The sequence below is a fragment of the Canis lupus genome, chromosome 12 (assembly GCF_048164855.1).
Source record: "Canis lupus baileyi chromosome 12, mCanLup2.hap1, whole genome shotgun sequence".
Classification (NCBI taxonomy): domain Eukaryota; kingdom Metazoa; phylum Chordata; class Mammalia; order Carnivora; family Canidae; genus Canis; species Canis lupus.
The window spans coordinates 12246429-12261596 of record NC_132849.1 but is presented as its reverse complement, the minus strand read 5'-3'; the positions used below and the strand labels follow the sequence as shown (position 1 = coordinate 12261596).

General features: G+C 47.2%; 1 protein-coding gene across 4 annotated transcripts in view; it reads right to left on the bottom strand.

Annotated features, from left to right (window-relative positions):
• TSPAN2 (tetraspanin 2) overlaps positions 1–15168 on the bottom strand; it is a 57288-nt gene that overhangs the window by 28676 nt on the left and 13444 nt on the right. For all 4 annotated transcript variants that reach the window (XM_072769663.1, XM_072769661.1, XM_072769660.1 and 1 more), the window contains exon 2: positions 6122–6224. In XM_072769663.1, coding sequence (XP_072625764.1) covers positions 6122–6224 — 103 coding nt within the window. The remainder of the gene's footprint in view (positions 1–6121; positions 6225–15168) is intronic.

Genomic DNA, 15168 nt, shown 5'->3' with positions numbered 1-15168 from the left:
GGACAGAGGAAGTTCTACAAAACCTAAGCAGTCACCTGCCCAGAAGCAGGCAGCTAGACCACGTGTGCTCCCAAGACCCCTCCTGCAGAGGGGACTCGAGGCTGTGAGACTCTATTTCTTTAACAGCCACTTGAATGTGCCAAGCCCGGTCACCAACACTCTTTAACAAAGGGGCGATAAGAGTTTAGTGGGCTCATTGCTCTGGAACTTATTCTGAAAAGAAAACACACAGATTAGTGACTGCCACCCTGTGACATGAAGTGAGATTTTCCAAAATCTGGGCCTACTTCTTTTTTAAAGTCCTATTACCTCACACTCTTTGCTATGTAAGTCCATAAGTGGTGTCCTGGTATATTTGTCTTCTCACTTTATTGCCAGAGAGTAGGTATCTTTCTTATTTGGAAAATTATTTATTGAGGAAAGAATTAGTCTCTGCCAACATGTATATCACTCTGTTTATGTTATAAGAAATATCTGAAGTGAGGAGGAGGTCTCTGACTTCACAGGACTGTTTATCGTTACCACTGTCCAGAGAGACAAACAGAACAAGCACAGGCTGGGGTGTCAGCAGACCTGGGCTGTGGGCTGAGCCCTGCCACGAAGAGCTGGAAACCTTGGCCGACTGCCAACCTGCTGTTGTTTTATCTGCTGGTTCTCTCTCCTTAGTATACGTAGCGCCAAGATTCTTGATAACACGTTTGCCTGAAGCTCCAGCCCTGGGCTTAAGCGTCTCACCACCAGCCACTCACTAAGGGCAGAAGGGAGGTGTGCTGAGGATGAAGAACTGAGGTGGGCAAACCCACACCCAGGCCCCAGGCCCCCAAGAGCACACAAGAAGGACTCAGGCCCGGCTGTATAGACTGTTGTTTCCCCTAGCCAGAATTCACTTCCTCTTCATATCTGTGAAAGACACAAACCCTCTCTGCTCAGTCCCTGTGGACTTTAACCTTTAGGGCAGACATGAAGCCAAGGCTTCAGCCAACAAGCCCATCCTAATGCCTGGCGGGGGAATAGGCACTGGCCCCAGGATTGGCAATAAGAGCGAGGGTCAGGACTTTAGCTGGAGCTGCTGGAACGAAAGAAGGGTGCCAGGGTGACTAGGGAGATGGCATCGGAGCTGGGAGCAGCCACATTATCGTCTTCAGGAAACCTGCCTGAGCATGGAGCCAAAGGGGAGCAGAGCTAAGAGAAGGGGATAGGCAGGACTTGAGCACATCACCTGCACCCCTGAGGCCAGTACTAATCCTGGACTTTTCAGTTTTGTGAGTCAAGAAATTTCGTTTTGTTCAACATAGCTTGCGTCAAGTTTTTGTGATTTGCAATCAAGAGTCTTGACAGGGCATTTCTTGCCTCTTGGGCCCCTCACATTGCCTCAGTTTAGATTAGCAAATAGGACCAGGAATATCTGCATGGAACCAGTTCACCCCCCCTACTCAACCCAGGATTCCCCTGAACTGAAGACACTCCATTCTGGGTTTTGCCACGTGAGTGGCCAATTACAGACCGATGTAGGTGAAAGTTTGCTTTTATCTGTCGCTTCTTTGGTTTACAAAATCATGAAAAAAGGTTTTCTTACGTTGGACCCAAACCTACGCCTGTGTACCTGCTATGGGCACTTCGTTTGTGGGACAAGGTAGATGGAGCCTGCTCCCCAGATTGCATCTCAGGTCCACAACCCCGCCCCCGCCTCTGGACTGGAACCCTTTCTTGTGCAACTCAGGTTCCTACCGAAAATCAAAAATTATTACTTTGAGGCTTGACTCTTCTATCACTGATTTTTTTTTTATCGTTTTGATTCCTTCTGGCCCTGACTTTAATAATGTAGGATAATAATGTTTAATAATGTTTCTTGTTTTCCCATCTCTTTGCTCACAGTTCCTACTGCTGACAACCACCACGGGCGATGCCCTTATGTCTGAGTGTATCAGTAACCTAGCATGTTCTTTTCTGTCTCCTCTCTCATTCCACAATGCATTGTGGGTCATACCTCGCCCAAACCCTAGTTATCCCTCTGTTGCTTACTAATTTAACAAGCTTTGACAGTCAGGGCCCTGTGTGCTTGTCCACCCCCCTTCCCTCCCTGACACTTCTAATCCTACCTCCCACCTTGCCCCAATCTGTTCCCCTCTAACCAGAGTCCTTTGCCTGGCCTGGGCTTGCTGATCACTGTCTTGTGGACACGCCTCTTGTGGTCTTGCCCTATGGCCTTTGCTGTCTTCATTTTGCTTCCACTCATTGATGACAGCCTGGTCTTTCAAACCTAAATCAGATCCTTGCCTCACCAGTTTAGAATGACCCCTGATGTGCCCACTGCAAATACCACTTAGCTGGCTTTAGTTATATACTAGTTTCCATCAGAATTTAAATTGTTAACTCTGTGAGTCTTTTTAAATAGATTACAAAGATACAAGGGAGTGAGTACAGCATTCATTCTCATCACTGTCTCTCATGAATAAATAAATAAAATAAAAAAATAAAAACACCATGAAGAGAATTTTAGATGGCCAGATGTTTATCCTCAATGAAAGAGAGACAGCCTTTTTTACATGTTTTTCATATAACTCACGTCTTCATGGTCTTTTATTTTTTTTAATTTAAAATTTTATTTATTTATTTATTCATGAGAGATACACAGAAAGAGAGAGAGAAAAGCAGAGACACAGGCAGAGGGAGAAGCAGGCTCCATGCAGGGAGCCCGATGTGGGACTCAATCCTGGGACTCTGGGATCACACCCTGAGCCAAAGGCAGACGCTCAATTGCTCAGCTACCCAGGCGTCCCTTTTCATGGTCTTTTAAAAATGGTTTTTCTTCACTATTGCTGAAAATTTCCAGTTCAAGCTCAGAAATTACATTATAGAGATTTACGTCTTCCAACCTCAACCTCAGTGGTGACGTGGGTACGTGGCTGGGTGTTAGACAGTTAGTTATTGCCAAACAACTTGAAGGAGAAGGTCTGCCTGTAAGTGAGCTGGTGGATGTTTCCCACGTTTTAGTTCAACAAAGGGTAGACTCCTTCCCCATCCCTGGGGGCACAGATGCAGCTGTTGATGGAACGTCCTGAGAGTCCTACCTGAGGAAGAGGAGATAAATAGGGTTCCAGCACAGAGACAACAGCATGTGATGAGAAAACAGATTGAAGGCTAATACCCTGAACCTCTATGTGCCCGAGTTTCAGAGGCAAACTATTTCCATGCTTTTATTGGGACTGACATCATGTTAGGACATTAAGTAACTACCGAATTCAGAGTAGGGAGAGCAAATAATGTTCACCCCAAGGATCAGTTATATATGGTTGGAGGGGCTAGGTTAGGAAGATGCCCCTAAAGGAGTATCCTGAACGATTAGCCATCCCTTCCTCGGGCTGGGGAAACAATTGAGTAGCTGCCTGCCTTATACTGGTCAGTGCTAATTCAGAGTCATCAATAAGGATCTCCTTAACGCAATCTATCAGAAACCCACCTGACTCCCGAGGCACCATTCAAGCACCCCTCCACCTTGAGCTTGTCCTGCAGTCTCCCAGTATTCTCTCCCACTTTTTTTTTTAAACGTAAGCTCTAAGCCCAATGTGGAATTCAGATTCATGACTCTGAGATCAAGAATAGTATGGTCTACTGACTGAGCCAGCCAAGAGGTTGCTAGAAGCTTCTTCTAAACCTGTGATGCTTTTTAAATGTGACTGCTATAGTCACAGGCATATACCACCACTGTTCCCATACAAGACTTTTTTTTTTTTTTTGTTTATAAGTAATCTTTATTCCCAATGTGGGGCTTGAACTCACAACCTCGAGATCAAGAGTTGCATGCTCTACCAACTGAGCCAGCCAGGTGCCCCTTCTCACATCTTAATTCAGTGATTATGTTTGTACCACATGTTAGTACTTAACATATGCGTGGGATTACTGTCTGCTATTTACCATTGCATATGGCTGGAGAGGCCAGAGTCCCATTACGACGGGATCAAACCATTGCTATGATGAATCCAGTGGGCACGGAGGTTGTGATTATAGTGAATGGAGTTAGAAATTGTAGGGCACAGTTATGGAATACGCAGCCCCTGGCCCATTAGCAGCATGAGGGGAGATGCATTCCTTCTGCTACCCTCCCCTGACTCTTCTGTACGTCTCCTGGAGGCAGTGCAGGACAAGGACAGGCTGAGCTTTATCTGGGGCACAGGGGCCTCTCTGAGATAGAGAACGGTTCTGAGGAGGTCTGTGGAGCCAGGAGAGCCTCAAGGAGAAATATGTTAAATGTGTGTGTAGGCTTTGGACAGAGGGACGTGTGCTACCTGGAAACCACATGGGTGGCAAAGAGCATTTCAGTGTCGAAGTACAATGGCAGATTCCTCTGCTTCTTCCCTATAAAAACTCTGACTTTATCCAAGTGTCAGAGGCCCCCTGGGGAGCTTGGCCCCTTCCCAAGCCCAGGGTTACTCTTCTTTAGTCAGAAGAGCCAATCATTGTAGCTTTCTTCTTGGGCATGATGAGCTCAGGCATGAGCACACAGTACAGTTCTGGCCAATATGCTGCAAGGAGAGGCTGCTGGGTGTCTTCTGACACAGGTTGTAGTCATTCCTAAGAAGGGCCACATGAGGTGAAATGTCCTTTCTTTCTCTTTTGGACGTTGCCGTTTGAGGACACGACCCTTGGAGCCACCGTAGCTATCTTTCAAACCTAAGGGGACGTGTTTGAGGTCATCTCGAGGACAGCCAGGGGAGAGATGGAAAAAACCTGGGTCCTTGATGACTTTGTGGAATCCTGAGTGAATGCTGGAGAGTCCCCATCTCCATGCTTCTTTTACTGTGCTTCATCAATTTCAATACAGGTCTGACATGGTCACATTTAAATGTCCCTAAAATTAGGATGCATTGGTTTTTTAAAAAGATTTTAAAAATTTATTCATGAGAGACACAGAGAGGCAGGCAGAGACACAGGCTGAGGGAGAAGCAGGCTCCCTGCGGGGAGCCCAATGCGGGACTCGATCCCAGGACCCTAGGATCACGCCCTGAGCCAATGGTAGATGCTCAACCACAGACCACCCAGGCACCCCAGGATGCATGTTTTAGGGCATGTCATGGTTGAATTGGCAGCATTTCTTCTTTTCTGAGTGGAAATTAAAATAATCGTGTGTTTTACAAAAGACTGCCTCTAAGATTTGATGAGATGTGTGTGGACCGTTCTTCCTGCCGCCCATCTTAGAGTATGTTCCTTGTTACTTTCCTCCAGAAGAATCCTGGCTGCGATGCTGCTCTTCTGAGGAGGCCGAGGGTGGGCTGGGTGCTGGGGAGGGGAGCAGCACAGCTGTGAGGAGCCTTCCCCGAGGCTCTGAGTGAGCCTGGGTGCTCTGTCCCTCCCAGGAAGCAGACACTGCTCTTCTTGGCACTGGGAGCAAACGACCTGCACAGGACCCTGCCTCTCCCCGTACCCTCTGCACTCTATAGCTGGTGCAGGCTGTGGAGCAGCCTTTCCCACAGGGAGGGCTCTCACTGGTAGTGACAACAGTCCCGGGCTTTCTGAAGTCTAGAAGCCAGGTGCACTCGGCTAGAGGGTGAGTACAGTCTGCAGAAGAGGATGAGACGTAGATCGCAGGGACTGAACCCAGGGAAATGCTCAGCCCCTTACCTCAGGCTTACCATGTTGTCTCAGAATTGCAGGCCACCCCCCCTCCCTGGCCACCTCTTACCCCTTTCCCCTTTCTCTGAATTCGACCCTGCCCTCCACAGTCCCTAGTTGAGGGGACTGGGAGGTACCTCTGAACCTTGAGATGTCCCTGCACTTGGGATTGCATCTCTCTCATAGACAACTTAAAATACAAGATCAGCATAAACCCCGAGTCAGCAGGGACCCCACAGCCCAGAGGGCTGACTGTGGAACAGACTCTGTGCTGCACCCCCTCGCTCGGCAGGCCAGTCCCTCCACACTGGTCTTCCTTGACTTGAGGAACCACGGGAGGAGCGGGCAGTGAAGGGGTGCAGGATCCCCGCTGGCCCTGGCCACACAGCCCCAGGGCTGGGCGGAGTCTGCACGGACCAGGTTTTGCTTCCTCACTTGCCCTCACATAGAAGTCCGGGTACAGGTTCTGGGGCGGCGCTAAGTGGGGCTTAGGGCAGCTGAGGTCACTCACCCATGTAGAAATACTCTGGGGACTTGTCTTCTGATGAGAAGCCCTTCATGGTGCCTCCAAACCGAAACCAGAGTCCAAAGCCAATGACAGCCGACCCTGCCAGCTGGAAGGGAAACAACATGGTTTTCAGGGGGTGGAAAGGTGCAGTGTTCGCATGAGCCAGGGGTGGGTGGGGGACCCCAAGTGCTGGGGCTAGAAGAGGGCATCTCTTTAGAAATCAGTCCGTCTGCCCTTCACGTTTCTTGGGGGAGGAGAAATGATGGGCTCCAAGCCCCCCAGGTCCCCAATGTGATATCAGAACTGGGGGTTCCTGATTCCAAGGTGAGTTTATCCTGTTCTGCTGGAACTGCCCTGTGGTTGCCAGGTATGGACAGCATGGCCTGGGAGGCGTCTCAGAAAGAATGTTCTAATAATAGTCCCCCTGGAAGGGATTTGCCCCCTGCCACGCTGTCCCTTGCTGGGCACTCTGGACCTCCTCACCAACATCACAGTGAGAGGGGACTATGTTTCCACCTCCAGTCACCAACAGCAAGATGAATCCTAAGACCTGAGGGGGAACCCACTTTTCTAAATTGGAAGAAAACACACAAACTTCAGAACCGCCCACACCTCCTGAGTGTGCAGGGCCAGTTAGAAAGCTGTCTCAGAGATATCTAGAACCCTTTCTTCCCGGGACCTCCATGGTCATTGTACTGCCCAGGGATGGTTTTGCCAGGCATTGAAGGAACTCGCCTTTTTTTTGTTTTGTTTTGTTTTGGGGTTTTTTTTTTTTTTTTTTTGGTTGCTATTTTGAGTTTCCATGGAAAGTGAGAAGGGAAAAAATAATTTTCTGAAAAAGCATGGTCTGTGTGCTGTGTGGCTCTTGGTGAGGCTGTGTGGCTGGCGCAGGCAGCAGTTGGGCAGGCTGGCGGCTGGTGGAGTCATTGCCTGCTTCCTCCAGGCCACTCTGAGGGCTTTTGTGAGGCTCCTTGTCAATGCTGGGAGGCTTTCCTACCATTTCAGAACTGTCACAATGGCCTGCCAGCAGGCTCCTGCCACAGGCACCCATCTGGAATTACATCATATCAATCAATCAACAGATATTTCCCGGGCACCTTCTGGACTCGGGGAAATAAGTAGATGTAAAGCTTGCCTTCTGGTTCTGTCAACCCATCTAGTTAGTGTGTGTGTTGGGGGGTGGGTGGCTAGAACAGATGAACAGCTTAGAGGCTGCTTCTGCCCCAACAGAGAAGAGCAGACACAGATGCTGGCGACAGGACAGGATGCAGAGAAGTAGAGCTTTAATAAGGAAAATGGTATCAAGGTCAGGGTTGGACCAGAGCCCTTTGTACGCAGGGTCCCTCTGTCTGCAGGGCTTATATCCCAAGGACCTGGTGCTACCCTTTGGGGCTTTCAGTCTGGACTCATAGAAAGACTCAGTCCTTCTCTTCTTTCCCCTCCAAGCTGTTTCGCTCTGTGGCCCGCTTCTTCAGAAGAGCAGCGTGACTTCAGTGAGGAGTCGGAGGGGCTAGAGCTCTACCAGCTGGACTCTCTCATGTGGAATAAGTAAGAGTTTCCAGTACTCAGAGGAAAGCACTAATTGGATAATGTGAGGGACAGCTAAAGGAGCTGGACTCCATCAGCTTTAGAAGAGTTTTGCATTTTTAAAAGGGTGGCATGGCATGGAAAAATATGGAAAGGAGTCCTGCTAAAACAGTCACAGTATTTATCTTTGAAGGTGGATTAGAGGTGGCTTTTTTTCTTTTCATGCTATCTTTTAACTTGTCTGCAGTAAGCTTATATTACTCTCATAAATTTCAAAATGCTGTTTTTTGGATGCATTCAATCCAGAAAAAGTGAGGAGGGTTTTCTTGGGCCACGCTCTAGTTTGGGAGGAAATCGGCTTTGAGGTCACTGCTGTTCTGGTGCAGGAAAGAGTGATGCCCTCGGGAAGGCACTGTCCTAAAAGCTCCCCAACGCTGCCTGCCTGGGACAGATGTGCCTAGTAAAGCCTCACAGGCCACCTTACCCATCTTGCCTCTATGGTGACTTGATGGAAAGACAGTTTCCAAATACAAAGCAAAATCTATTGACAGAGGCATCAGGCCAAGGCATGCAGCCACTAAGCAGACTGTGGAGGAGGTGACTGGTCCCAGGGACACCCTACCACGCGGCCACATTTTTGGCATGTCTGTACACAGACTCTAATTTATTGCTGTCTGGGATCATCCTCCCAGACGGAATACATTTGTCCACTTCTGGCACAGATGTATTGGATGCATAATGGAAAATTAAAAGAGAGGTTGCAATTTCAAGCCACGGGGCAACAAGAAAAAAAAATCTGCGCTTGCTCATCCACAGCCCCAACCCCAAACCACACGGGTTTCCTCCCAGGGTGAGGAAACTGTGGCTTAACTGAATGTCATCACTGTGTGCAGGGAATCCTCCCAGCACAGCCACTGGCCATGTCAGGAATATGTGGGTGAGGACCCATCAGGCCCAAGGTTGCTCATGACAACAGTGATCACTGCTTTGGAAAGTGGGATCAACAGAGACCACGTAGCCTGTTGGTCCTTTTGAACTAACTCACCACTCCCATGAGGCTCCTGTTATACTCTGGTCACTGGACTCAGGCTGATACCTCACCCTCAAAATGGAACTGAATTGAAAAAATTCACCCCAGTTCCAAACCAGCCAGGAGCAAACCTGGGAAAGAGACATCTCACTAAATGATGGGGGGGCGGGGGCGGGGCTTCAGGCCCAAGAATCCTAAATTTTAATCCCTTCTAGACCCAACCCCCTCCCTCATCACCCCATTCTTTCTTCTCTTCTGATCTCAGCCACAACACTGCATGTCAGCCAATATTAGACAAGTAAGGAATAAGAGGCTGCCCCTTCCCTTGCCCCTAATCTCATCTCCTTCCTCTCCCTACCAGTTTTTTAAGGAATCAACTGCAGTCTGGGTCAGGGGCATGCTAGGCTTTAGGGAATCAATGATGAAAGACAGGATTCGTAGTCTCACATGGGAGATAATCCCGTAAATGGGTACATGCAATATAATACAGGAAGTGTGCTCAGTGGAAGAGCTTGGGGTGCAGAGCAAAGCGTGACAACAGGTGTTCAGTAGAAGACATTCTGTTTTGGTTTACACCCTGAAGAATGAGTTTGAAGTCCCCGATCAGGGGAGGACTGGAGGGATGAGCAAACACCAGGCAGAGGGAACAGCATGGGTAAGGCTTTGCTTCCTTACCTGGAGCCTTTGATGGGTACAGAGAGGAATCCAGGGCTGGAAAGGCAAGTTGGGGAAGACCATGCATGGCCCACGGCTTCTACTTAGCTTGTTATCATCTTGGAAAGCCTATGGTATGGCCTTGAGGGTAGGGGAGATGGGAGCAACTCATTTTGATGGGAACAATCAGGAGCATGAGGGTTCCCTGATGCCAGAGAGTGAGGAGCCAGAGATAAAGACCCGATGGCTGAAGGTGAGAGCGGGGATGCTGGGGAGTGGATGTGGTGAGCAGTGAGGACCATGAAGGAGCCACGCTAACAACTCAAGAACTTTGCTGAGAGCTGCTCTGCTTCTAGGACTAGTACCAATCCCCTGCCCTTGGAATAATTATCACTAGAAATGTTGCTTTTCCAGGAATAGACTTTTTTTTTAAGATTTTATTTATTTATTCATAAGAAACACACAGAGAAAGGCAGAGACACAGGCAGAGAGAAGCAGGCTCTCTGTGGGGGGCTCAATGCAGGACTCAATCCCAGGACCCTGGGATCACAACCTGAGCTGAAGGCAGATGCTCAACCACTAAGCCACCCAGGTGCCCCAGGAATGGACTTTTTTGTACAATAGCATGAGTGGGATTTTGATGCTAGTCACTTAATAAACATTTATTGAGCATCTATTGTGAGCAGGAGCCAAGGATTCATAGGAAAGGAAGATCCAGCTCCTTCTCAGGAGGGTCTCAGGGGCTGGTGAGGAAGCTGATTCCCATTGGGTGGTCCAGGAGGGACACTAATCTTGCAGGTAAGAATTCAATCACAGAACCAGGCCATGAGAAGTTGCCAGATATCATCATTCTTTGTGTCACATTTGTTTTCTGAGTACCACTCGTGCATCAGGAATTCAGAGAATGTGATGAAACAGGACTTTGAGGGCAAAAATGTGCCCATTATTTAAAAGGAAATAAAATAGAAAAAAAGAGGTAGCAGTGAAAGGAACAGTGACATATCAATGCACATCATTAAATAGTGGGTCACCAGATTCAATTATGCATCTTCACAGGCAAGTTATTTCAGTTTCTAATCATATTCCAGAGAGTCCGCAGGACACAAAGTTGCAAATTGTAAGCATATGTCTTTAGAGAAGACAGTTTGTGTTTCAAAACTGAAGTAGCAGAAAAGACGACTAAGGACCTGCTCAGAAAGTATTTAAAGCAAAGTGAATGGGCAAGAAGTTTCCTTTAAGTAATGGCTATCGGTCAGGAGCAGGTCATTTAGCACGAAGCAGAACTTGTTAAAGGATATCAATTTTATTTTACTGTATTTACTTCTACTTTCCTAGGATCACTGATGAAAGTTCTATCTTGAGGACACATTTTTTTTTTTTTCACTTAAAAAAAAATTTCGTGAATCACAAACATGGCTCTTCGGAAGGCACTAAGTTGGAAGGTGGATAGTGCTGAGATGCAAAAATGCCAAGATCACTCCCCAGACCTGGGTCCGGGGGCTGCCCAGCTTCTCTCCAGACTCTTTGCCCCCAGAGGAGGTCAGCCAACCCTGATCACCATCCTGATACATTCCACTCTGCTATCGGATGACAAACCCCAGCAGAAAGCCTCCTTTCTGGGTAAAAAGTTTACTTGGGGAAGCCCTTGGACAGCACATGTTTTTTCACCTAGATGGGGGACAATTGTCCCTTGATGCTCTGATGCTCTATCCACACAGTTTCGGTTCCTTCTCCCACCTGGAAATCACTGCTTCTGCTATTTCTTTAGCTTAGAAAGCTATCCTCCCCTTCCCTTCCACCTAGCTCACAACTTGCTCCCCTCCCCCCCCCACCCCGTCAGCTGCGAAGTCACTTCCTCTGGAAAGCCACCCCTGACCTGGGTATGTACCTGCCTTCATGTCTCATATAACCATTTCTATTTAAATATTTCTGGAATTTAAGAACAAATTAAGTCCTGCATGGGGGTAGGGATAGGGTGTATACTGCACTTACCCCTCTGTGGTGCAGAGCAGACTCTCAACAGACATCTGTTAAATGAACGAGTAGAGGGCCTTCACAAAGGTACCTCTCAGGCTGTGCTATGGACTGAATTGTGTCTTCCTGAAGCCCTGCCCCCAGTGTGATGGCATTTGGAAGTGGGACCTTTGAGAGGTGATTAGGTTTAGAGGAGGTCATGAGGGTGAGGCCCCCATGTTGGGATTCTCTTTAAGAGACTGCAGACAGCGCGTGTGCTCTCTCTCTCTCTCTTTCTCTCTCTCTCTCTGCCATGTGAGAACACAGTGAGAAGGCAGCCATCTGAAAATCAGGAGGAAAGCTTTCACCAATACCTTGATCGGCGATACCTTGATCCTGACTTTCCAGCCTCCAGAATTGTGAGAAGTCAATCCCTGTTGTGTAAGTCACTCTGTGTGTTTTTTTTTTTTTTTTTTTTTTTAATGGAAGCTTGACTTGACTAAGACAGACTGACAGGAGTGATTGCCCCCCAAGGGAATCCTTTGCAAAGCACTGTTTTAAAAAACATCCGTACCTGAGAAACACTATACCAGACACCTTGGAAGGCAGTGTGTGAACACACTGTTGAATATACTCAGCAAAATACTTTCCCACAGAAAAACAAAACAAAACTAGTGCATGAAGTATCAGTTCTGTGTTTTCTTTAGCCTGTGTTTTCTTTAGCCTTTAGATCTGTGCTGTGCGTTATGCACAGACACAGAGGGTACATCTGTACATGCCCTTTATAGGCAGGGGTATATGAACACTTAATGCAATTATAGCAACACACACAATGCACTCGAATGCAAGAATGAACAAGGTCAATTTTGTATTCTTGCTCCCCAGGGTGAATACCAGGTGCATGTACAACCTAACTCCTTTGCAATTCTCTTCTTTGCAATGAAGTCATTCAAAGCTGGAAATGACACTTTAACCCTAGAGTTGTCATTAAAAGCTTTTAAGCTAATACTTGCTCTTGGTGGCAATTCTCATCCCAGATGCAATCATGTAATGAGCACTCACAATCTTGATCTGATTGCGAGCCACATTATGATACCATAAGGGTAATGGAGTTCCATCCTTTTAGCAGGCGAGAGTGAGAAGCACATTTGCTCTGGAAGATGACACTAATTTTCTCAAAGAGGAAAGCCAGTTCCCAAGATTTTCATCCTCTTAGTCAGTGAGGGCAAGGCAAGGAGTCAGGCGGCATTTTCTCAAAATCAAGGATTCTGTCAGAAGAAATACAAGAGCCAAATGCCACAGGACATCCATGTAAAACCATATCCGTGGAAGCTTGCTGCCTTTGCCTTGACGTCAGGAGCAGGTGAGGTGGAAGCGGGAGGCAGTGCTGTGGCAGCGTATGATGAAGCGGCTGTTGGCTTGACAATGTGTTGGTTAGAGACCAGGGTTTCTGGCTTTTCCTATTATTATTCTCATAATGATTCCATGAGAACAAGCTCATGCTAAGAAATTCCTGAAAGACTTCCTTCAGGTAAGGATATATTTTAAAGCCAGTCAATGCTGAATCCTCCACACTGATGGTAGCATTCTGCAATCAAAACCACGACAGTATCAGCAGCATGCTACTCATCTCTGAAGAGAATGCTGGGCTATGTACAAGAGCCGAACATACCTTCTTCTGTTTGTTTAGGTCATTAGGAAGTTAACCTGTGTGGATTGACTGGCACTGCTGGGAGGCGGTGTGGAAGTGCTCAGACCATTCCGGGCTCAGGGGAAGGAAACTAACCTGGGGTGGAGGAAAGCTTGCTGTCATGACAAAGCAGATACAAGACAGGTGGTGGAAAGCATGTTGGATTTATTTGGTGGGTCTACACAATGCCTTTTCTCTAAAGAAATACAGAGCGAAGGAAGAGGGAGGAAAAGTCAGCAAGAATTAGGAGAGAGGTGATGGCGGTATAGTTGTCTTTGACAGCAACACAAATATCACAGGCTGCTGGCTAATGATTCCAGTGAGCAGATGGCTTGATCAAGTGAAGATCAAATATGTACAGAGCTAAGATTCAATTCAAGTGTCCGAATCGGATGAAATCCGATGTCTGCCCTACCTCACCTCGCGGAAGATTTCCAGGAGGACAATGATGACCTTTCCAACATTCTCTAACTTCCTCCTGGCAACACTGGCTGGCTCTTATCTCAGGCTTGCCCTCTGAGCAAACATTTGCCCTTGAGAGCTACAATGCCTACCCTGACATCTCACCTGTATCAAGCTTTCCATGAGCAAGGACTGGGCATTTAACGATATTTGTTTTACAGCCTAATATTTTCCAAGGTAGTTTGAGAGAACTACTCTTGAGATAAATAGGATTCTTACATATTCAATGATAATGGTCTACACCCAGTTTTAGTTGTGACAGAGAGACGATGGCAGAAAAAAACATTTTAGTAGAACTCAGGTTAGACTGGAGTAAGCCTAAAAGCTTTGGTTTATTAAAAAGTTAGCTTGGATGGAATCCCAGAGAAATTGTGAAAGTCTAGATTGGTGTTCTAGAGAGCTTTCACTTAACAGCAATTTTGCCAGAAGCCATCTGTGTCCCGAAGGCAGGCAGCACTGGGTCATTTGCCGGGAAGGGCTGATTTGAGAGTGTGCTATTCATCTCACTCGCCTGGGGCAAGCAGGTGGGCTCCCCGGCCATGTCAGCAGCTTGCCAGGCACCAGGCCCTGCCGTGCTGGGGGCCCTGCCATCCCTACCCAATTCCCCGGCCCTGGTTTATAAGCTGACTCTTTTCCCAATAGCCATTTTGATGGGGAGGACCACTTGGCATGCACTTTGGAACATTGCCAATTGCTCTTCTAGAAAATTTTACCTCTTCTGAGTATTCAGACTGCACAGTGATGCCCTGAGGCTGGATAATAACAAAAACACCCACCGTATAGTGCTGTGGTATCATGGTATCGAGAGGCTGCAGCAGATAAAAGCAGGGGTTCTAGGCATCCCTAGATTTTAATCAGGCTCTGTCACTTACTAGTCTGTGATCTTGGGCAAGACACCTGATTGCTCTCTGTTTCCTCCTCTGCAAAGTGGAGGTAATAATAGTGCCTCCCTAAGAGGTTAAATGAGTTTGAGTTTCACACTTAGAATGGGGAGTGCCTGGTACTTAGTGTTACTATGGTGGTAGACTTGTTAACGTTACATTCAAATCGAAAACTGAATCCTACCCAAGGTCGGAAAAACCACTCGCATAGTGCCCATAACCAAGTCCTCTGCTGCCTTTCTCTACTCATTTTTATTTTAGCTCTATGCCCTTTCCAGGATGGCTAGAATCCCTTGAGTTCTCTAAGTCATCTATACTCAATATGTTAAGTGCCCCTTTCTAGAAGCTATGCTCCCCCTCTCTCTTTAGTTTTATAAGACCCAATAAAAGATAAAGAGAAAAATTGTTTAGAAAGAATAACTCTATTTAGGCTAGAGGTACCCAACAGCTCTTTCTCCAGTGATGTACATGTAAACGTCCTCAATCTGCTCTGTCCAATATTGCAGCCACTAGCCACAGTTATTAAGCACTCGACATGTGGCTACTGTGGCTTAGGAGCTAAATAAATATGAAATCTCTTTCAGTACTAATTAATTTAAATTTGAATAGCCACACATGATTAGTAACATAGACACCGTATTGAAAGTAACATGCTCGTCATAACTCCAGCCTTCTCTCCTGTGCGTCTGCAGATTGGAGGGGTGGACAACATAGACTCGGGCCACACAAGGAATCCCAGCTCTGCCGCTGGCTAGCTCTGAGTCCCTGGAAAGTCTCTTAAACTCTCTGTACCTCTGTTCCTTCCTGTATAAAGTAGGGGTGACAATAGCTGCAATTTCAGGGGGTCAGTGTG